Genomic DNA, 23,568 nt, shown 5'->3' with positions numbered 1-23,568 from the left:
AAGTCATGCTCTTTTCTCATTTAAAAAAAACACTACTTAAATACAGTACAACTGCAACTTGAACACCACCAGGAAACCACTTAAAGTAACACACATATGAATCATAAACAGTACGATTTGAGCTGTGAATTTATTGATAAGAATGGTCCAATAAATAGTTTCACACAGCCTAACCAATGCATGGTTCAGAACTGCTCAACATCCTATCAGTGCTTTACTTCCCATGTTACACATCAGTTTGTCACAGAACACAAAACCAGATTAGAAATGATGGAACAGCTGCTTCAGGTCAGAGGGAGGAAGAGTGAACTAGAGGGGACAGGTGTGCGTCTGATTCAAAACAAAGAGGGGGCTATTGCAACATAATTTCTTAGTAAAATGGCCACACATGGAAAGATGCAGTGCTTGAAATGTTAAACAGACTAAACCTCAGTAAGAAAAAAAACTACAGGTGACAAAGAAAACACAAGAAATGCCAGCCATCTTTATCAAAGTCGAAAGATACTGTATTGAAATAGCCTTCCCCCTTTTATTTGTTTCACTACACCCGCCATTTGCAGTGTGTCTATGACTGACGCGGCAACACCTAATTTTTATCTAGAATTCAAATCCAAATGCAGCTCAAACATGCCAAGCTACATTCAACATCATCTTTGCATCTCTGCATATAGCTGGAAATGTAACCTAACCAGTACTTAAGACACAGTCATTTGGATTTCAATGCCAGTTTAAAATGAGGTTTTGTTCTCGCTTCTCTTAGTGAGCGTGGGGCCTCCCGCGGCCTCTGCCCCTGCCAGCGCCAGGAGGTCCGTCCATACTGCTGCGTGGGTTCTTGATCGTCTCATCCACTGACAGGATGAGGCAGGCTGCCTCTGACGCTGCCGTCAGAGCGTTGATCCTCACAATGGATGGTTCCCAGACGCAGGCGTTGAAGTTGTCTGCAATGTCCTCGTTGTTGATATCTACACCATACCACATACCGCCCTGCAGGGAGAAAGCAGATGAAGCACACAAAGACAGAGTTATTTCCTGTTCAACTTCTAGAACTTAAGGCCATAAAAGCGCCCATATGCTTGTACTTTATTCAAAGCCTTGTGTAGGATTAGGTAAGCGTGTTTCATTTCCTACCTGTGCATGTTTGGCGCGCAGTTTGTTCAGGATGTTGGTTGCGTCAAAGCCGGCGTTGTCACACAGCTGTCTGGGGATGATCTCCAAGGCCTTGGCGTATGCGCCAATCAGCAGCTGCTGTTTTCCGGGGATGGTCCTGGAGTAATCCCGCAGGTACTTGGACAGCTCCATCTCAATGGCTCCTCCACCCGCTACAACTGAGTCATTCTGGAAATGTGTTAAGTACAGTCAGCTTATTGTGTGCACAGATAGGCTGACAAATAGGAAGAATTTCCAAATTGTAAAGGGAGGGTATTTGGTCTACAGCTGCGCTTGGATGGAAGGAGCTAGTCAGGTGGCATTCACGTAATTGCCAGGACCCAAGGCTGCCCAGGAGAAGATTGTATTGCAACAAGATGATCAGTGTTATTGACTTCACCCACCACTGGTTTTAATGTTTTGGATGATCGGTGTACACTCCGTGCATAAACTGACCTTGATGGCTCTGCGTACGATCATGATGGCATCGTGCAGCGATCGCTCCGTCTCCTCTGTAAACTGTTCTGCTCCGCCCCTCAGGATGATGGTGCACGTCTTTGCCTTCGGACAGCCCTTGAAGAAGTTATATCTAGAGACACAGATGGGATGGGTGTGAGTTGTCATAAAGAATTATGACTCATGGTGTCAATTCTCTAAAGAGGATGGACAAAAGACTAACTTGTTCGACCTACCTGTCTCCTCCAACTTGGACTTCCTCAAAGAGTTCACACTGTCCAAGGACGCTGTCTGTCATGGCACTTACTGAGGTCTGGATGGAGCCGCCGCAGGCCTGGAGGTCACATTACACACAATTAGACTTGTTTAAGCTCATTTTAACATTAAAAATATGGGTTTGCAACACACACATGGATTCAAACAATGAAGACATTTTTAAAACGACTGAATTGTACATGCTTGTATAGATAATTAGATTTACTGAAAATCCAATTTAAGCAAGATTCTAGTCATCAAACGTCATCCTTTAGGAACACAGATGTATAGTTTAAAGATGTTGGGTAATCATTAACTATGTGTCCTACCATCATGGTCCTCTTCAGATCCTCCTCCTGCACCCTGCCAGCACAGAACAGGTCTCTGTCAGCGAAGTACTGGGTGGCCACATCACCAATGGGCAACTTGGACAGAACCACCTTGGCTCCTGACTGATAGATCTTCTCCAGTTTGTCGTACAGGATGTTCCACTCTGCGTCCACAATGGCCTGGTAGTCCTGCAGAAAAGGGGAAAGACAGTTAAAAAAAATTACAGGGAGCCAGAAGCGAGACTAATTTAACAACAGTTCCAGGCGCTTATTTCACATCCTGATGCTGTGTTGTGGTCTCCATACCTCCACAGATTTCACGCGGACCTCAGCGTTATCCTTCTCAGCCTTCAACTCCAGCTCCACATTAAGCAGAGCAATCTTTGGATTCTCATAGCGTTTGGGCTGCATCTCAAACCCAGCATAAGAGAAAGTCTTCTTGAATGCAACCCCAGAGATCAACTGAGAATCCTGCAAAAATGAAATACAGAACGTATGACACAGACGGATTTGGAGTTTTAAAAATTAAAAGAACCTCATACAGTTGCTGTCATTTCTTGTTTTAAGCAATTTCAGTGGCAATTTTAGCAAAGATACAAACCTCAAGGGCTCCTCCCTGGACCTTCTTGATGCCAATCATCTTCAGAGACAGCAGCTCATCCAGAGACATGACAGCATCCACCACCATTTTGGAGAAGAAATCTTTCTGACCGGCGATTAGCTTGGAGTTCAGGGCTGTGGCTGCGCACTTCTCCAGCAGCTGCCTCTGCTCTCTGAGAGGATAGAGAGGGGGGAACAAGTACAACAATTTACATCCATTTTTTTAAAAGCTCAATAGGATTCAATATAATAATATTGCTCATAGCAGTGATTAAACCTCAAATGCTATGTAGCTGCCATGTAAAAAATTAAAGTGAGCTCTTACTGCCTGTCGTCTTTCTTCACAGAGACAGCAATCTCCTTGATCTTGCTGACAGCGAGGTTGGTGGCAGTGCGGAACGCTCTGATGATGGTCTGAGGGTGGAGACCCTCCTCCACGTATGGCTTCAGCTGCTTCAGGAACTCAGCAGCCAGGAGAGTGACGGAGGTGGTGCCGTCCCCGACCTGAGGGTGGCACAAAGGAATGAGTAAGATTATCAAAGCCTAATGTATGATGTTCTGACAATGGAGATCTTTCTCTGTGTTGACATTTCAATAGGCCTCAAACCTTAAAAACACACACTTCTCACCTCAGCATCCTGGGAGCGAGCGATGTCTACCAGGGTCTTGGCAGCAGGGTGAACCACATCCAGCAGTTTCAGGATGGTGGCTCCATCATTGGAGATTGTGGCCTTACCTGGAAAACACAAGCAATCACAAATATTTCGTGAGGGTGAATTCTTCCTGTAATCCATCCCTTTCACCTTCATCCAACTTTATCCTCACCTCTGCTATCCACCATCAGTTTGTCCATCCCCCTGGGCCCGAGGGTGGTCCTGACAGCCTCTGCAATCACCTGGAAAAGACAAACCAATATGTATATCTAGACGCATTTAAAGCATAACTTGTAAACACACATGAAGGAAGAAAGCTGTTTTTCTGACCTGGCAGGCATTGATGTTGCTGACGAGCTGGGGAATGCCCTGAGACGTGTCTGTCCCCTCCTTCAGCAGGATAACCGGTGTGGGCTGGAGAAAGAAAGGGCAAAGAATGAAGTGGGTGGTAAACAGACAAAAAAGAAGAAGGGCTTGAGAATATCGAGTCGGCTAAATCCAAACCGATCAATAACGTAAGCCAGGCATACTGAAACAGTGTGTCCTGGTCATCTAATTAACTGGCTTGCACAGTTATGCAGCCACAGTTTGCTTCTTCATCAACATCACACAACACAGAATATCAGTGGCAACAATAAGAAGCTGTGACCAAGTTCAGCAGCAGTACAAACAGCAAAAAAACACCCGCTATTAATATCATGACTTCCCTTCATAAAACTATAGCTGAGCAACAGATCATGTTTCAGTGAAATCATCATGATTATGACTGCACAAATAATCAAAACATTATCAAAATCACAATATGGCCAAGTGATACATCCAAATCATAGGAGCTGCTTTTTTTAATAAAGAAAAATGTGCAAAAACATATCAATACAAAAAAAGTATTACGGTGCAACAGAGATGCCCAGCCTACAAAGCATATTCCAGACATAAAGGATAATGATTGATTGGTACAGACCCCAACAAAAATCCCATCACCATTTATACATCATTTTCAATGACAATGAAATGCAGAAATGACCATTCCCACAAAAAAAAATATCACAACTTACATTGCAATCACAACAACTGCATTTTTGCATGTCATGCAGCCCTAATCATGATCATAATGTCATGTGCATGATGTTTCATCCTGCAAAATCCTGGTGTACAAATGTATCACACAAAGCAAACTGTAATTGAAAGCTATCAAAATAAATAAAAACTTTGAGCATATTTAACTGTAATAAACACTGCAATTTTGCTTAAACTTTCAGTATGATAATATATATAAAATCGTAATACCACAACATCTGAAAATACTTATATATTATAATATTGAACTCAGCCATATCACCCAGCTTTAGTTCAAGCACAGTCTGTAAGTTACGGTTATATCATTTGACCATTTAAGGTTATAAGCTAATATGGTCAGACTCATACAGGCTGTGGCTGGTACTGTAGCTGTAGGGTGTGATGCTTTTGTTACTCCACACATGCTGTGTGACACTGTCAAAAGCCGGCTGTCTGTTTATAGTCTGCTCATAATGCTGTTCATTATGGCAGGTTACATGTAGCAACAGCTTATTATGTTCATCATATACCTTATAAACCGGTTTCCCATCATTAGCTAGCACATTTAGCACATGATTGTGATTGACTTTGTCTGGTCTTTGTTATTCTGCATCAGCCCGCTTCAATCAGTCGTAGCTCACTAACCAAATCTCAACACAAACACAATGTCTCCCATGACTCGAGGAATATATTAATGCAAGCAACTCATTTAATGTAAAGTCAGACATGTTTCCTCTGCATTAATACAAAGAGGCTAAACATACAGCAGCTAACCAGATAAAAACCTGACTGAAATGGCTGCAACACCACACGCTATTAAAACTACCAACAGACGAATTCATGAATCAAACAACCCTACATTTTAAGCTCAAACTGTCGCCAATGAAGCGTAGTTCCTCTTATATCAATGATAGCTAACGCTAACATGTCAGCTAGCATCTCCGTTAGCATCGCATACGCCCATTGATACTTAGTATCCTACGAGGCTAACGGTCTGGCTGACATTAACCCGTTTTTTAAATTATTTTCACACAATAATTGCTTCCACACAACGTCAGAAGGCTGTCATATAAACTGAGAGTAGTTCAGATGCAAATGTGTGCCGATAAACTGAAGGATGGACACGGATTAGACATTTGTGTTTGGGAATAAATGCTAACTCACTCACCATCATCTTTGCAGTTCCTTCGAGAAGCTTTCCACCGGCATCCCTTCCCAGAATGCTTTTCGAAATCAAGAGCCGCTTGGGGTACGTTCAAGAACACGATGCAACGTTTTGTCAACGATTTGAATGTTTTCTTTTACACCTTTTCTGAGTTGAAACGTGAACTTTGTTGATAAACACGCTTCTTTTGTGTAAATGCTGTTAATTTAAATCGCTAAAATGGCGCTCTAACGTGTTAAACATCTGATACATAAAGATAAACATTATGAAATAGACAAATACTAAATTGTGTAAAATATAGAAGAACCAATAGGCCTATATCATGACACAAAGTCAGAAATGATTCAAACTCAGCTAACTGTCATGAAATATGTTATTTCAGTGTTGTTATTTTCATAGTAATGGGGTAAAGTCTTTTTTTTATCCTCCTGCATCATATCCACCTCAGTCGATGTTACTCATAATTTTACTACATGTAAATATCTTCAGAAAGCTTGTGGAAATGAACCGATGTATGGTCACTATAATGATGTTGAGGTATTTGTTTGTTTTTCTTAAACAAATTCCTCACAGGTCAGTGTTTTCGTTCATAGCAGGTTGTATAATATTAGGCAAACTCTCTAAAGAACATCTACATCGCTGTATGGAAAGTTGTCATCAGCACACAAACACGCTCAGAGATGCAAAGAGTTCATGCAATATTGTCACCATCCATTAGTGTCATATTGAGCGTGCAGTCTGTGACTTTGCATACTGAACACAGCAGTACTCTCTGAAGATGTGCATCTCATACAATTACAATGATCCAGCTGCACTGAGCATTTGTAGGAGTTGAGATTGTTACTTTGATTCAAGTCCTTTCTCCCTTCCCTGTTCACCCTCAACACCACAGACTTCATCTACAGCACAGAGTCCTGTCATCTGCAGAAGTTATCTGATGACTCTGTGATGGTTGGATGTATCAGTAATGGTGATGAGGCTGAGTACAGAGCTGTGGTGGGTGACTTTGTCACATGGTGTGAGCAGAACCATCTGCAGCTTAATGGGACAAAGACAAATGAGCTGTGTTGGTATTTGACAAGTTGGATGTGAGACCATGTTGTTTTTTTCTGGAAAGAGACATTGCTGTTGAGTTTTTCAAATGTTTATTTATGTATCTATTTATTTATTTGCACTTTGAGCACCACAAGCCAAGTGCCATCTAGTTCCACTATATTAGAGAGAAGGCAGACATCTCTACGGCCAATATCAGCAACACTTTATAACTCACACTAAAACAATCTGGATTGATAAATAGCACTACAGGTAATGGTGGAAAATATGTATTTTTGATTTGTGGGTCAACTGTCCCTTTAAAAAAAATTCCCACTATATCTTGAGCTGTTAAAAAGGTATAACACTGTGTTTGTGTTTTGCCTTTTCCTTATACCATATAGATTACACTGCAGTCAAAGTAAGTTGAAACTAGATACGATTTATTCAGAGTTTAAAAATCCTTTCAATAACCAAACAAATAAATTTCAACAATGACATCAGAAGTTTTTGTCTTTAAATGTGCTTTTAAAGTTTACAAGTGTATGGCTGGTATCCCTCTATATAGCAAAAATGGGAAGTAATAATTACAAAACATACCTGACCCTGTAATGATAGTTAAACCAGGCCTTTTGTGATGTTATACATGGCAGCTGGCCCAGTCTGTGCAGGTAGAGTAGAGGCTGCAGGTAGCTACAGCTGGCTGAAGCAGCTAAACCCATGGCCAGATACTGACACTTCAGGGTCCGAGCTGGAACTCGTCCATCCATAGGCAAGCTGATGATGACGGGGAGGTAGTTGAGCGTGAGGACAACTTGGATGACGACAATGGCAATAAAGGCTTTCTTCTTCATGGAATTCATCTCTCCCTTTTCCTTCGCCTTGCTTCCCCCAGCTTCCTTCACCTTTTCCTCCATCCTCTTCTGTCTCTGTCCCCCTTCCTTCTTCTTCTCCATCACCATTCTGTCCCCCGGTGGAGTTTTTTTTTAGTGTTTTGAGAACAGACAGGCTGCAGAAGGTGTCTATGGCCAGAACAGGGAGGAACACCACACACACTGTGACAGCAGAGCGCTGAACAAGGGAAGCTGAAGACATGATGATTTGAATGCACCACGAGACAGCCAAATATCCCCATTTGTACTTATGCACCTTGAACCTGGAAGGAAGGGAAATAGAGAGGAGAGAGTCGAGACAGACACTGCCATTCATCATTAATATAGTTTCATGTGTTTATGGTTATTACACCAAGGTTTTACAAATAATTACACACTGATGTTGTCAACCATTCTCAACCCCAAAGCAACATCAAATTAAAAAAGAAAAGGTGTTATGTTCCATCTTGTGTGTGGCTTTACCGTAGATAATGGAGGGGTCGCACCACAGCCATGTACGTCTCCACACACACCAGACAGAGGAGCAGCGGCTTCATAACCAACACCAACGAAATCAGCAAAGTCACCACGACCAGCACATCGTTACTCTGCCACAGATAGTGATTTGCAAAGAATGTAGGCAAGATCAGATAGAAGGCCAGGTGGGTGAGGGCCAGGTGGAGGGGGAAGAAGTCTGCAGGAAGGACGCCAGCAACCTTTGACCTTTAAATTTAGTAAATAAATACAAATAATAAAGAGTCAATGCCACATTAAAATCTTAAAAATAGGTCTAGGCCCCTATTTTTCTTTAATTAGATCATTTGATTAAAGATGCATTATGGCTGCACATGCTATGTCACAACATTACACCAAAACATAAGAAAACATTTACTTTTTTCTGAGGATGTGACAGATGAGCCAAATGTTTGACGGAACACCGATGAGGAATTCAAAGCAGAAGGTGATTAAGAGGATGAGAAGGCCTGCTGAAGGTCCTCCTAATTTGCCAGCGCCATCATCATAAGGATCACACTCAGACCAGAAATATGCTGCGGCTGAGGAAGAAGAGTTTACAGAGGATCCGCTCATACTGCAGAGGAAGAAGGAAATGGTCAACATTAAGCCTTTAAACTGCATATTTAAAACATGATCTTTTAATTCTTGTCATCAAAGTACAGCAAAGTAGCAAACCTGCATAAGTTTTTCTTGCATGACAGTGTGATTTATCTACAAATGATGAACATACTGTAAAGTAGGTGTAACAAACCTTTCCATGAGAGTGGCGCTTTGAAGGCGGGGTGTGCTCCAACTGTTTGCTCAGTGTTGAGGGGTCATTTACAAAAGCTGCTGCCCTCATGAACACTGTAGATTTGCATGAAAATGACATGAACCAGACTACAAACCACCTACAGCGTGGCCTATTATTTCCTCCTGAGACCTGAACTTTTGTTTGGTATGCATTTTTAATTTCTCCTAGCTAGTAGGACGTGATAAATATAAAAACTAAACACTGTCAACGATAATTAAGCCCCAGTGTCTCAAATGAGACGATAATAAAGTCCCAGTGTCCTCAAACTAGTGTCTCCTGATTAACAGTGTCTTAGCTTATAACTGTTGCTAAAATTGGTCAAATTTGTTGCCATATCAAACTACAAACATAATCAATCATAAATAAACAATTTTCAACCATTAAATATGATCTTTGGACCTTGTCCACTTTTGTAGTGGGATCGACTTGGCAGAGATGGCTGCCATCTTGTTTTTACATGGATTAGTTCGCTACCATTAGATGGCATAAAAAAAGTGTCCATCAACGAGGACAACGGGTCTACGCATAGAAATGTAATTTTAAGACAATAGAATATAGTTAAAATTAGCTAAAATTGAATAAGACATAATAAAGGAGAAAGAAATAGCAGTGCAGACACAGTACAGTGCAGAATAGCCTACACATAGAAGTGGAAATATGTATATTCTCACTTTCCTTATTGTGCTCAAATTCATTTAAAGAGGTGCAGATACATATCGAACAACAAAAAAAATAATAAAATAAAATAAAAATAATGAAAAACTATTAAAAAATTAATGCATTAACATTTTATCATGCGAACGTTTTGTTATATTCATCATATTATAATCATTTAATAACTAAAAGGTCTTTTTTGTTCTTAACATTAGATAACACGGTGCTACATTGTTGAAATCACTGTACGGTATACAACATGTTATTTCCAATCGGATATTGACCAAAATATAGCATTAAATCAAACGTATTTATTCAAACATTTAATACCAGTGGTGACAAGTGCTCTTGAACGCAGCTCTTGTGGCGTCTCGCAGCGCTGCTGAATGCAGGCCCCTGATTGGCTTGCGGCTTGTGACTTGCAGCCTGAAGTGTGCTCGATTCTGTATCAGCATCTACTGCAGGGGCGGAGCTCCAGGTCTGCTCCAGTATTCTCAATCGTGCAGACTCCACCCGCGCAGATACTCTCAACACCAAAACACGCGCTCCCAATCTTTCACCAAGAACTCGCGCGGAGTTTAGATCTTGTACACAGGGCGGGAGATGTTGAACAGTGGGGGATAGAAATATCGGTTTTTGGTATTTAAAATAGCGTCAAAATAAAGTAGAATAGCAGAAAGAGTTTGAACAAGAAACGGCTTTGTTTGGACGACGACGCAAAGATGGAAGACTTTGGAGTATATGCGGTTTTCGGAGTGCACGGTCCGCCTCAAAGGCTGCTGAGGTAACGTTACGATAAACTATGAAGGCTTTTACCAGTAACGTTAAGGTGAGCTATTAGCTCACCTTGACACATTTTCATTTTGTCTGAGAGCTTTAATGTATCTAAACTGCAGCGCGAGGGTTATTAAATAACGTTACGTAGTTGTCACCAGCTCATGTCATAAATCTTGCTCCTCAATGGCGCCTCCTCTTCAAATGAGCCGTAGAGGGGGTTCGTCGGTTAGCTTGTCTGTTATTGATAAACGCATGCTACTTAAGATTTTCCCATATGTATACTTGTCTTTTCTTGTAGCAGAGACCAATATTCCTTTATTTATTTGTTTTTCCAGTGCTGAAGGTTCGTGCAGGGTGTCTGTCGCAGTTCCCCAGAGTGTCCGCCAGGTGGTGCTGTTCAGCAGTGGGCCGTGGGGGGAGAGGATCTGCGTCAACGCGGAGCTCAACGATGCTGACCGGTTCCCTATCACTATCGGAAAACTGACTCCATATAACAAGTAAGCTGATTATGACCATGTCACTATTACCACACGTTGACTGCTTACTCATATAGTAAAAGTTGACTGTGTTGTGTTATGTCTGGGTGCATTGAGCATCTGCTGTCTCCCGCTGTCATCACATCTGAAGCTTTCACTGAATGCTTATGTCCTGCAGGTGCCTGTCATGGGAGCAGTGGGAAGAGGAGACCTGGACAAACAGCGTCACACTCAATGTCACTCTGGAGGGAGGAAACCTGGTAAATATAAAACAAACCCTAAGATTCTGGACTAAATGGCATGCTGAGATTAGCACCATAAATGGCTAAGAAGTGGTTGTTGTGTTGTTCCAGTTAATAACCAAGCCATGACACAAAAAGAGTGGAAATATAACACTGTATTCCTTTTAATTAAAACAGTCAGGGGGTAAAATCAGCTTATGTATCATGGTTAGGGTTGGACATTATATCGACATGGTAATATGAGACTAAATATCATCTTAGATTTTGAATATTGTGACGTTAAGTGTTGTGTTTTCCTGGTTTTAAAGGTTGTATTACAGTAAAGTGATGCTATTTCCTGAACTTACCTGACTGTTCAGGCTGTTCTATTATTTGCCTTTACTCACTTAAGTCATTATATCCCCGGTACCAGTGATTATTTATCAAAAATATAATTTTGTAAATACTTTGAGGGAGTATCAGTTGTCAAACTTTCAACTTTGTCACAAGATTGATTTTGTGATATTTGATTTTCTCCATATCGCCCAGGCCTTAACATGGTAGACACATTTGTAATATATTACAAATATTTAATAATATCACATTTATAAGTCAGTCCCTACGCAAGGATTCATTTTAGTTATTCTTTTTCCTCAGGCAAAAGCAGATTGGTCAGAGCCAGAGCTCCTGTCTGTGAAGGAATACACACCAAAGGTAATCTGTGTGATAATATACTTTATATATGCTAATGCTTGTTTTGTAAATTAGCCATCTAGTTATTAAAATCCTATTTCAAAATCTGCATGAAGTATATTTAAAATGTACTATATTTATATTTAACACCCTTCAATGTAAATTTTGTTCATGATTATTTACTTTTCTAAGTTTCCTACATTTCCCACAATGCCTCTCAGCAACCCAGAATGGTCGATAACTTGTTTTTTTAGGCGACATGGTTGTGTCGCAGCATTGCATTCTGGTCTGTTGAGGCTAATGTCAGTCATGTCAAGCTTTGTGACAGCTTACCTTTCTCTCCCGATTAACTCTTGGAATCATATTTCAAAAAATAAATCTTGTCTTAACGATAATTGACGCTGACTGTTGACTGTTTCAGGACACCATGGCTCCCCTCGCAGCCCGGGAGCTCAACGGCAAGAGGAAGAGAGAGCGAGTGTCAGAGGGAGACACTGAGGAGAATAAGATGAAGATGAGAGGGGAGGAAGAGAACATGTGTCCAAATGGCACCGTGGAGAAGACCACGCCTGTGCGAAAGGCCAGAGGTCAAACTAAAGCAGGGCAGAAGCTGTTCAGTAGTGGAGCAGATGCAACAAAGATGAAGGGAACAGGTGAGAGGGGCCGCATGTTGTGTAAGGACAATTAAAATATGATAATGTCGTGATGTCGAGCATTTCTTTGTGTACTCTTTGAAATCATCTTCACTCTCTCCTCTCTGCAGCAACGGGAGCAGGAGAGGCGCAGGGGACTGTGGGAAGAACGCCTCCTCAGAGTGCAGCCAGGACGAAGAGTAGGCAGGCCAAGACTCCCACACAGACTGGTGAGTGTGTGCCTACACATTACATACTATTTTAGTCGTTTTTATCTTTACCTTTTGTCCTGTTTATTCACCTTTCAGTCCCATAGCTGGTGCGTTGTTGCACATCTTCGCCCACCTGACTTCATAAAATATTGTTTCCTGTATACTTAAACGTGGGGCTCTCCAAATAACAAATCTCTGGTTTTCCTGCAGCCCCATTGGCCAGCCCGTCAGGCCGCTGGGGTCAGACTGTGTGCCCCATCGACGCTCAGACAGCTATTCTGATTGGAGGACAGGGAGCCAGGATGCAGTTCTGCAAAGATCCCATGTGGAAGCTCTGCACAGGTGCGTCAGTCAACAACAAACATTTCAGAATCTGGCCTCAGTGAGAAGTGTGTGTAAATCAGTTCCTGGTATATGTCAGAGTGAGTGTTTTTGTCTCTGTCCAACAGAGGACATGTCCTGGGTTGCAGCAGAGACTCTGGCAGAGGGTCCAACACCCGAGGCCAGGATCGGCCACACAGCCATCTACGACCCAGACTCGAGGCGGATCTTTGTGTTTGGAGGCTCAAAGAACAAAAAGTGGTTCAACGACGTTCACATCCTCGACACGCAGAGCTGGAAGTGGACCATGGTGGAGGTGTGTGTGTTTTGCTTGTTTTAAAGCTTGGGTAGGCAGTAACATAATATAGGATAATGTTGTGGTCCGAGAGCAAACTAGACTAGACTAAACATTGGGTGACTATTTGAAGCGCCTGCATATGCCCGTGGTCGTCTGGTAGGGCCTTAGGACAGAGACGGAGAGCTGCAGGAGAACGGTGTATTTCTGTTGTTTTATTTTTTTACTCCTCTTTCCAGAAAACTGCATACACCAGCTTTATCTCCACAATTTTTTGCAGCTTGTTGTTTTCTTCATGTCCTCCTCCTGTTCTCTGGTCTCCTCCAGGCACAAGGTAAGGTTCCTCCTCTGGCCTACCACAGCTGCAGCATGTTTCGGGGGGAGCTGTTTGTGCTGGGAGGAGTGTTTCCCTGTCCAAACCCGGAGCCCGACGGCTGCAGTGACTCACTGTATATCTTCGATCCCCACCTCTCCATCTGGTACCAGCCCATTGTAACTGGTGACAAGCCCTCCCCCCGCTCAGGGTAAGATGGTTTGATCCAAATGTCATCTCAGCATGTCTGGCTGGCAGTCCTTTTTTTTTCACACACACATTTTCTCCATGTCTCATCCTCCCTCTTCATTTCCCTTTCAGCCACTCTGCGTGTGTGATGCAGGAGAGGAAGATCTATGTGTTTGGTGGATGGGACACTCCCGTCTGCTACAATGACATGTACATGTTGGACCTCGGTAAGCCACGCATCAGCAGGTTTTTATGGGAACTTTTATGGATACACACAAGGCACATGTATCTGGATAGAGTTGTAAATAAACCGCACGCATATTAAAATTAAAATGCTTTTGTTTTTGTTAGGTCTGATGGAGTTTTCTGCTGTGAAAACATCTGGGAAAGCGCCCTCTCCTCGAAGGTACTCAACAAAACACACAAACGCTCCCAGCTAAAAGTTGATATTGAACCTCTGTATCAAACAAAATGTATCAGAGGCGCTGATTTAAAAACTGTCAGTAAACAGAACTGTTGAATGTCTGGTCAGATTCATTATGTAATTTTTATATGATGCGTGTGTTCCAGCTGGCATGGCAGTGCCGTGCTCTCAGACACAAAGTTCCTGATCCATGGAGGTTACAACGGAAACAATGCTCTCAGTGACACCTTCATCTTTGACATAGGTGAGAGGCAGCTCATGATTACATGCACATACACACATACATAAAATACAACCAAAAGGAAAGGAGAAATACTGGTTAACATTAAAGTGGAACTCTTCTCATTTTCAGAATTCATACATGTTATTCCTCTGGCCTAAGACAGTCCAAATATTCAAAACCTAGAGTGCTAAAACTCGGGTTTGTGACGTCATCAAGTTTAAAGTCTGGAACTGCTCTGTCGACAAGTGTCAGGAAAAAATGCTATAGATGACCCTTAGAGCCTGTTTACACCTGGTATCAACATGTATTTTGGTGATCCAAACACAAGTGGACAGCTGAGACACATGGCCGTTCCCACCTGTGTCTATCATGTGTCTCCAACTGACTACTTGCTATTCATGTTATCAGTTTTGTCAGTGCAGTTGTAGATATCTCTGTCAGCAGAATCCAACATGTCTCCTTCAGTAAGACAAAACAATGGACGGTCACGCAACACTTTGACCAACTTGTCGTAAAATGGGCAAGTTATAGTCATCGCATCTTGTCACCAAAACAACCAGAATGTCCAGCATGTAGACGCATCAGGACGCATTAGTGTTAACACTGCAAAAGTTTGTAGTCAAATGCATCCCCCCAACCTCAGCAAGTAGTTTGAGAGATCAGATCACAGTGCGTCTCGATGGTTGTTTTTATTGTCTGTCCACTTGTAGTCTGAGTGGGCAGAAGTTCGCTGCATAGATCAGCCTCTCATTGGGCGGAACGAGCCACACGCTGAAGTCCCGCCCTACCACCTCCAGTTGTGTAGCCGTTTTCAAGCGCACCGTTGCTGTGGCACCGCCAAGAACGATTGTGATTGGTTGAAAGAAATAAAAAAAAAACTGGGGCGTTTTTTTTTCTCCAATCTTAAAGTGAGAGTCGGTGCAGCCAGACCTTTCTCTTCTTGAGAAAGGTCTGGTGAGCGAGACTAGTCCACTTGTGATCAGATCACCCAAGATGCATGTTAATACCAGGTATAAACAGGCCTTGAGAGTGCCCATGGGAAAGTTCTGAGTACATGGGGACATTGTCTGTCTCACAACTGAGAGCACTGCAATAGAATAAAGCTCATTTGTGTCCACAAAATCAGTCTCCCAATCATTGTCCATGGAGCAGCTCCAGACTTTATACCTATGACATCACAAGTTTGAGACTAAATTCTCTGGTTTCTGGCTTGAAGAGAGTTGAAATACTGATTGAGCTTTACAAGGTACTGGAAGTAATATATATGGAATTCTTCATTTGGGTGGTGTTCCCCTTTAACAGATCAAAGTACGTACAAGTAGTCGCCTGTCTTTTGAACTGTGGAATCAAAGGTTTTCTCGCAGCGAGCTCTGTAAGTAATAGGGACAGATAAGTTTCATTATCCATTAATCTGTCCATTATTTTTCAGTTAATCCTGCAGTCTTTGAAATATCATGACATTGAGAAACTGTGACAGACATTTTAGATTATATCAGATTAGATTCGATTTTATCGTCATTGCCTGAGAGTACAGGTACTGAGACAACAAAACGCATTTCCCAGAGTCTAAAGTGACGTCTTCAGGTTTCTTTTTTGTCTGAGCAACACTTCAAAACCCCAAAATACTTTAATTAACAGCAGTGAGAAAAATGGTAAAACAGCAGATCCTTACGTTTGAGTAACTGTAACTGGAAGCAGCAGTTGTTTGCTATTTTTTCTGTTCATTAAAATACATATTCAGTTGATCAGCTAATTGTTTCAGCACTTATTATCAAAAGGAACGTGCTATTTTACAGAAATTACACAGTGAATATGGCCATAATCCCTTTTGTCTTTGTTTCATTGGTATAGACACCAACAGCTGGACAGAGGTGACGCTCCCTCAGCTCTCCATCCCCAGGGCAGGGCACTCCATCATCACCATGGAGACAGCCAGTCTCCACCAACGTTTCTCAGGGGAGGATGAAGACGTGGATATGGACGCCGGCTCCGTCAGCAGAACCCTGCTGGTGTTCGGAGGCGGAGACAACGAGGGCAACTTCTACTCCGACCTGACGACTGTCGCTGTGGAGGAACTGCTCGGCGTTATTTAGAGAGAGTGAGTCAGAGGTGAATCCTCACTCCCTGACTGGATGTGAAGCTATTTTAACACCCCCACAGATCCTTTATTATTTATATTCCTATAGTTTGTCTTTGTTTCTGTTTTTTTGTGTGCGCTCTCTCTTCTTTATTTTGTGGTTTTTAAAGGTTTTTAAGGTCTATAATTTGGGCATTTCTTCAGATCTCCAAAGTTTAACTGTCGTTTCCAAGGAGTGCATAACAGGAAGATTTTTGGCAAACTCCAGAGAAAAGAGATTCCTCATTCTCCTCTTGTGGTTACAATGATCTTGATTAAAAACATCAAACATTTCAGATTATTTAGTAATCAAGGACAGCAGTCAATTTTTTATGTACATAGTTTCAAGGTTTTCAACTTCTTCCTCGGATAAAATGTATATTTTTATTTTTGAATCATGAGTATTATGGGCTTTCAGTAGCCCTGATACTTCAATTCATGTTTCCGTGCTGTTCATTTGCACTTGGCTTCTATCTTTACATAATAAACATTTGATTTTCATGTTGTATTTTAAGCATAATCTTCCTTCAGTTGTTTTTCTACTCAATTGCGTCTATAAAGAAAGTAGGCCACATGCACAAAGACCTGAGTTAAACCCAACTTCGACAACCTTTTTCCATTTGCAGAATAATTAACCCACCTTTTTAGTCTGACATAAGATGGTGAAGTATACTTTATACCAAGTCGTGTCAAACTGATGCAATTTAAATGAGGTTCGACACTTTAAACGGAAAGGCCGATTAGTAACATCCCTGCTGGCCCGGTAACTCAACACTAACACGGGCTAATGTCAGACTAGCAGAGCAACACTGATGCTATCTTCAAAGAGCCAGAGCTAAATGGAGACATTTTAATAAAAGATTAGAGCAGCTTGAGAGGGATTATCTTCTTTTCTGCTGAATAGCTGATAATGGTGTCATGATGTGGCTGTTTTTTACCTTTTAATATTTTCATTGGATTATACAGCCAACCTCTCACACAAGTCAGTTAATGCCGAGTCATTTAATGCACAAACTAGCGGTACATTAAGTATTTCCATGTTTGGTCGTCCCCCAGAGCAGAAATCATAATGGAAACTTGGTCCCCAAAAAAACATGGGGGGTTAAAACATTCTACAGTTAAACACCTAAAGGGTAAAATGCGTATTTTTCAGTCTGTAGCCTATTTTGGTGTCTAAGTGACAAATGGGAACAACAACCTTTGAAATTGGTCCTTTACTGAGCAAGAGGGCTGCAGCCACAAAACGGACTGCAGTGTAATTCTTCAGGGTATCAACTTCCTTGTTTTTGCCACTGACAGACTCAGATTATTATTCTAAGTGTCTGACAACATTATGAAAAAGATCCTTACAGAGACAGACCTTTTTTAAAGAGTAAGATCCTTTCCATTTAACTCGAAACAGCCCCAACTTCACCATTGCCAAACCCACCAGACTCCATTTTAAAAAACAAGAATTTTAGCGCCTGTAGAGGCAGCATGTTTTCACACCTAGCTGGGTGAATTAAGGATTTATTTCATCCAAACCAGACTTGATGATTGTGGGAACAGTGGAAAGACATACCGAGACAGTGTTTGTGAGTTTATTTCGTTTCTGTTGACTTTGAAAGAAGTGTGTTGTACGATGGGAAAATTACTATTTATTTAACTGGAGTCTGGTGTGTTTGACAATGGTGATTTTGGTGCTGTTTCTGGGTAAATAAAGAGGATCTTACTCTTTTAAAAAACTATCTTTGTGGGTATCATTATCATACTGTTGTCAGACACTTAAAGCAACAATCTGAGCTTGTCAGTGGCAAAAATAAGCACTTTTAGTAGATGTAAATTGATGGTGCACACATGCCCCAAATGGTTACATTGCAGCCAGTTTCACTGCTAAATACTGGACCAGTCTCAAAAATGTTTTTTCATGGTCTCTTAGACATTAAAAAAAATGAAACGGGTCAGGTTGAAAAATACCAAACTTACCCTTTAAGATCTAATGAATGAAAAATGTGTTTTAAAAAAGTAGAATACATTAATAGTGTCTACTCTACACAGTGTAGCATGAAAAAAACAAAGGTGCTAAAAGTATGGGACATGTATGTATGGTATTAAGACAATAAACACGTAATAATGTGGAGGTAAATAAGTTATACATTTTATAATAGGGAAACTGTACTTGAGGGAGTGGGAGATTCAGTATGATTGAATTTTACCACTCTCAGAAAACAACAGAAATATTGTGTTTTGAGTCTTCCGAGAAAGAAGTATGCCATCTGGTGCTAATGGCAGTGATAAAAATACAAAAGTTCTGAGACAGATTGTGGTTAAATGTTTAGTTTGTTGACTTTATAATCATTTATTGACTTACGAGGAAACCATCACTCCATCAATCTATCAGTCTTCACTGCAGTCTGTTGTGTGAGGATAAGAATGATCATCATCATGCAGAGTGAGCCCTGCAGCCATGAAGTGACTGTGACCTCTTTTACCTCACAGAGACCAAGCAAGGTCACATTTATATGTGACATCTGTGAAAAACAGAATTTGGCCTACAAGGCAAACTGAAGCTTGACACAAGAACCCACAGACGACAGATATATACTTGCTGCTTTGTTGTGGCGAATGATTCTGCAGCTTTTTTTGGGGCATCTTATGAGAAAACAGACTGCTGGAGACCGCAAAGCTGGTTTCACCTACTCTGTGGCATTTCCTCTGGTGATACAAAGGAAGGCCTGGTTTCCAAAAAAGGTTCCAATCGAAAACAAAATCAGTTTCCTCATTTCCCTTCATAAGTTGTTGCGTACAGGCCCTTTTTCCACTTGATTCTTTCACTGCAAATGATAAAATATGCAATGCTCTTAATGGGCTACAAAACAAGTCGTCATTACTTACTTATTAGTTCTCTTATTACTTATTAAATACATCATGTTGTGTGATCTGTGATTGTAGCAGTCTGTACAGATTCAGCCAAAATTTGGGCTTGCTTCTTTTCCACTAATTTTTCCCACGCTGTCAGTCAGCACCAAATAAATTTACTTGAATTTAAGGAAGGATTTTCACCTCTTTAGTCAGTTAGGCCATGAATTAGCCAAAAGAAAGATACTTTGTACGCTCACTAATGTGACATTTCTTTGTGTCCTCTCCTCTCTTCCACTTCTCTTTATTGTTTCCTCTTCTGTAATCATGTCCAGTACATTTTATCTCACTAGGTTACAATGCAGTTGTGCATCAGAGCATACTGTAGGCACAACCCAATAGCCAGGATAATGGTGACATTGTATGTTACTGCAAACCATAGATATGTTACACTTGTGTTTCATATGTAGTGAATATGTTGTACAGTGGTCTGCATCTCACCTAGGTGTCACACCATTCATCCCCTCCTCCTTCTGATGAGAAACTCAGTTCACACACATGTAATCTGAAGTACACCATTTCAGTAATGTTGATATGAAATGTACAAATGTTTTATATTCATGGTTTGCATAAATGTACATTTTATTCTCACCACTGGGCTGATGATTAAAGATTAGATTATTCCAGTGTTGCATAAATAATATCTCCATAAATGATCTGGACCAGTGATATCAAGTGTCCTTCATATTGATGATGTAGGCAATATTGTGTAGTCTTGCCCAAAAGTTTCATTTTTGTCTGACTAACCCTGTCAGCCCTGTCAAATAAGTTCAAGCACCCCTTATCGTCATCTTCCAACTGTTCTCATTTAAGTGGACGTTACACCGGAGGTCATTTAACACTATAAATCATATAAAAGAAGACATACAAAACATTTTCACACCTGACAAAGTGATCGTGGAATGGTTAATGTCTTGTTTGGTCAAGCTTGTATTTATACTGTTGCAGACCCCATTTTAACCTGTGTTAATACTTCATTTTGACTCCTCTGCTAATTTCAACCACTTTTAACCACAGCAGGTGGTGTACGAGTGTAATAGCTGACTCAGGGTGATGGCTTTCCTGTACAGCCAACCTGTTGCTGGCGGTTATTGTGACAATAAATCTACTTAAGATTGTCAGTAGAAACAATTATTGCAAATCAGACATTATGACTACTTTATGGCGATGTATGATTTATGGTCCACCTACACAAGTGTTCTCACTTTATTTACCTGATAAGTCCTGTCCTTGATTGACATATCTGACCCCCTGATAAATTTATTACACTGTTATCATTCTTACTGGTTCATGCATTTTGATGACAGGATGTAAATTCAACACAGCTCTAACCACCTTCGACTGGAGCAGAAGTCTGATTAGACTGAAAAATTAAAACTACCTGTGTGGGTGAGGATAAATGTGATAAAGTGCTTTAATTTGTGTGCCAAAAGTAGACATTCCTGATATAATTTATTAGCTTGATATGAAATTACATATAATGTTGCACCTCTAATGTACTGTACATCTACAAATACATGCAATTACAGTAGGTTCAACTCTATAAATTGACTGCCATGGTCAGAATTAGATTTTAATTTATTTTTATTGAGGATTAAATGGACCAAAAAAAAAAGGCAACGCTGTAAAAATAATAAGATGGAGCCTTTTGTGCAATAAAAACCTCTTTGTGGACTCCTCAGTAATTAAGTATCTTGATACACAAAAATTTGTTCTGATGAGTTTGGGAGTAATATGCCTTTACAATATGTCACTAGTCAAAAAAAGATCAGAAAAGAATATATATATTTGTGCTCATTTCTGATGCAAATAAATGCATGTATTTTTGAGAATTGCTGTAATTACTTCCAAACTCTTCAATAAATACCTCAGTGAGAGTGAAATCACTGGTAACAACTGGGTAGTTTATGCTCCAATGCATTTAGATCACACGTGTGACAACGTGACAGAGAATTGATTTGAATGCAGTTTCAATCTGATGTCACTGTAATGAAGATGTGCATGTTACCACAGAGTGATCTAGATTCATGTTGAGATGAACGGAAATGCAAAAAAAAAAAGAAAAGAAAAAAAAGGCTGGAGAGACAGCCTGACAGTGATGTATCAACAGTCTGGTGATGCGTGTAGGATGCCAGCCTCTACAGAGAAAATTATTGGCTACGTATTAAAAATAACTGTCATTACAGCCTCAATCTGGCCAGATACAGTTGGCAGCCTGAAATAGGAGACTGGAGATAAAAAGGCTGATATGTTTTTAATGTGCATCCAATGAGACTTAAAAATACCCTCAAATCATCTACACTTCAACCTCCTGCTCAGAGTGTCATTTATTTTCTGAAGCAAAAGTGTGGCAGCCAAAAAAATGCATTTTCAGTCAAATCTTTATGGGACACAGCAGCAATTTAGATAGATAGATAGATAGATAGATAGATAGACTGCTTACTGTAATATACTGAGACATCCTGCAGATGGCGACACTTCAGCACATTTCCCCCAGCAACAAAGTCAAACAACTCATAAAAATCTGTAAAAAAAAAAAAAAAAAAAAAAAGAAAGAAAGAAAGAAAAAGAAAAGTAGAGTCATTGAGTTCATACGGTATATAATTTTGGGAATTATAATTAACATTTTTCACCAAGTGCTTGACACAAAATACTGTACTATATGGGGAAATGCTATTGGAAATGCTCCAATAATGTGAAAAAGAAAAAAAGGACATGCTGCCAAGTTAGTTGGATTGGTGTGAGTGTATACTGATTGATAAGTTACAAGAAAGGCCCCGTGATTCCCTCTGGTACAGTAAGTAGGCTATTAATCATAAGAATACACTTTTTTGCCCTGAAAACCGAGGTGTTTGTCTCCTGTAGCAGTGGACGCACCCCTGTGTACACTCCCTCCATCATCAGGGATGTGATTTTTCCCTTGATTCATCGGGAAATCCTGCCAGTTGGATGCTCTCCCAGTCATTACTAACAAGCCTCTCATACCCCTTCATTTCCTGATTTCTTTTTTATTTTCCCCATAACATCCTTGCATTGTGCGAACGGTGAATATTTGGTATTGTGACTGGTCTCCGCAGACCTCCTGATTGACAGAGTTCAGGCATAACCACTTCCAAAGGCAGCCATGTTAGCTTCATCAGTCCATGGCTGTTGCTAAGTAACTTGAGAAGGTCTATGCCAGCTGTCGGCATCTCGCAGTCACATGTATGGGTACAAATTTATAAATGGCACTTGATTTCTAGACCCATAATTCAGCCACATCAGAGTATAGTTTAATAATTTGGCACTGGCCTTCAGATAAATTCAGATAAAGCAGATGGGGATAGCGGAGAAGGAAATTATATTTTACATTAAAATTCTGTCTGGTTTACAAAAGAAGGAGGAATTTTATGGAGTAACGATTAAACTACTGTCCAACCAGAGGATCTCCAGTGTCAACAAAAGTCATTCTGCCTGTGAGCAAGGCATTATATCACCACAAGCTCATTGGTGTGCTGCTCTGGGTTTGGTCCTTAAATGTTGTACCTTGATGTAAAACTGTGGCCTAATGAATGACTTTAAAAAACACACAAGGTCAGCTACCTTTTGGTTATTTTGCTCTGACATGACCTAGGTTGCTCCAACTGATGTGTAAAGGACTGGAATCCCCTGAGGGAAAAATACGTGTGTGACAGGTGAAAGGAAATATAGGGTTGTGACTCTGTTGTAAAAATATCTGGCAGCTGCAGAACTGGAGTGTACAGAGAGATACAGAGGGGGTAAAAGAGGATATGTGTGCATACCAGTGTTTGTAATTTAAACTAATCTTAACAGATTTGAGCTGCTGGTGTTGTTGGGGATTGTAGTTTCCATGAAAGAATATGGGATTTTCTGTGTGCCCCTGAAATTATTAGCATCTTTCACACCACTAGAAACAATGATGCTTTGTGTAATAAAAAAAAAGTCATCAGACTTCAGTTTGTCACATTTATTACAGTAACAGTTTTTACTACATGCTGACTACTGCTGAAATTTAAAACACAAATAAATTGGCAAAACTTATTCGATTATTTAAACATTGTAGGTTCGTTTCATCTGTTCAGCAGCCCTGGAGGTTCTCATTATGTTTCTTTTCCCTACATTTGACCTTTTTTTGTAATTGAATTTATTTTTACATCATTTTTATATAATGAAATGCATTTTCTATAACATATAGAGTTAAAATCTGGAATGTTAATACCCCACATATTCAGTAAAGTTTCCTTATTACGT

The 23,568-nt window shown here is 40.6% G+C and overlaps 2 protein-coding genes across 2 annotated transcripts; one reads left to right on the top strand and one right to left on the bottom strand.

The window, feature by feature from the left end:
- Nucleotides 1-111: 111 nt before the first annotated feature.
- Nucleotides 112-5,733, bottom strand: cct7 (chaperonin containing TCP1, subunit 7 (eta)). Its single transcript, XM_049567777.1, has 12 exons — nt 5,664-5,733; nt 3,770-3,853; nt 3,612-3,681; nt 3,416-3,522; nt 3,112-3,290; nt 2,788-2,959; nt 2,493-2,657; nt 2,187-2,375; nt 1,839-1,936; nt 1,603-1,735; nt 1,129-1,335; nt 112-984 (listed from the first exon to the last, which is right to left on the bottom strand). The coding sequence occupies exons 1-12, from the start codon at nt 5,667-5,669 to the stop codon at nt 757-759; spliced, it is 1,638 nt and encodes a 545-aa protein (XP_049423734.1). The 5' UTR covers nt 5,670-5,733; the 3' UTR covers nt 112-756.
- A 4,101-nt stretch (nt 5,734-9,834) lies between these two features.
- Nucleotides 9,835-17,755, top strand: LOC125883694 (kelch repeat-containing protein). The gene is made up of 13 exons (XM_049568166.1): nt 9,835-10,311; nt 10,640-10,801; nt 10,959-11,040; nt 11,659-11,715; nt 12,116-12,347; nt 12,458-12,556; nt 12,749-12,880; nt 12,988-13,175; nt 13,482-13,678; nt 13,789-13,883; nt 14,008-14,062; nt 14,227-14,324; nt 16,155-17,755. The coding sequence occupies exons 1-13, from the start codon at nt 10,250-10,252 to the stop codon at nt 16,394-16,396; spliced, it is 1,701 nt and encodes a 566-aa protein (XP_049424123.1). The 5' UTR covers nt 9,835-10,249; the 3' UTR covers nt 16,397-17,755.
- The last annotated feature ends 5,813 nt before the right edge of the window (nt 17,756-23,568 follow it).

Source organism: Epinephelus fuscoguttatus, linkage group LG23, assembly GCF_011397635.1.
Source record: "Epinephelus fuscoguttatus linkage group LG23, E.fuscoguttatus.final_Chr_v1".
NCBI classification, from domain to species: domain Eukaryota; kingdom Metazoa; phylum Chordata; class Actinopteri; order Perciformes; family Serranidae; genus Epinephelus; species Epinephelus fuscoguttatus.
Note: the sequence above shows the minus strand (reverse complement) of the source record. Positions and strands in the feature narration are given on the sequence as shown.

Excerpts from the sequence above, each read along its gene's own strand:
- cct7 (XM_049567777.1), bottom strand. Across the intron at positions 1,937-2,186 it reads ATCTGAAGAGGACCATGATG|GCCTGCGGCGGCTCCATCCA; the intron begins GTAGGACACATA and ends TGTGACCTCCAG. Across the intron at positions 985-1,128 it reads TGCGCGCCAAACATGCACAG|GGCGGTATGTGGTATGGTGT; the intron begins GTAGGAAATGAA and ends TTCTCCCTGCAG.
- LOC125883694 (XM_049568166.1), top strand. The coding sequence starts at position 10,250 with ATGGAAGACTTTGGAGTATATGCGGTTTTCGGAGTGCACGGTCCGCCT. Across the intron at positions 12,557-12,748 it reads CAAGACTCCCACACAGACTG|CCCCATTGGCCAGCCCGTCA; the intron begins GTGAGTGTGTGC and ends GTTTTCCTGCAG. Across the intron at positions 14,063-14,226 it reads AAAGCGCCCTCTCCTCGAAG|CTGGCATGGCAGTGCCGTGC; the intron begins GTACTCAACAAA and ends CGTGTGTTCCAG.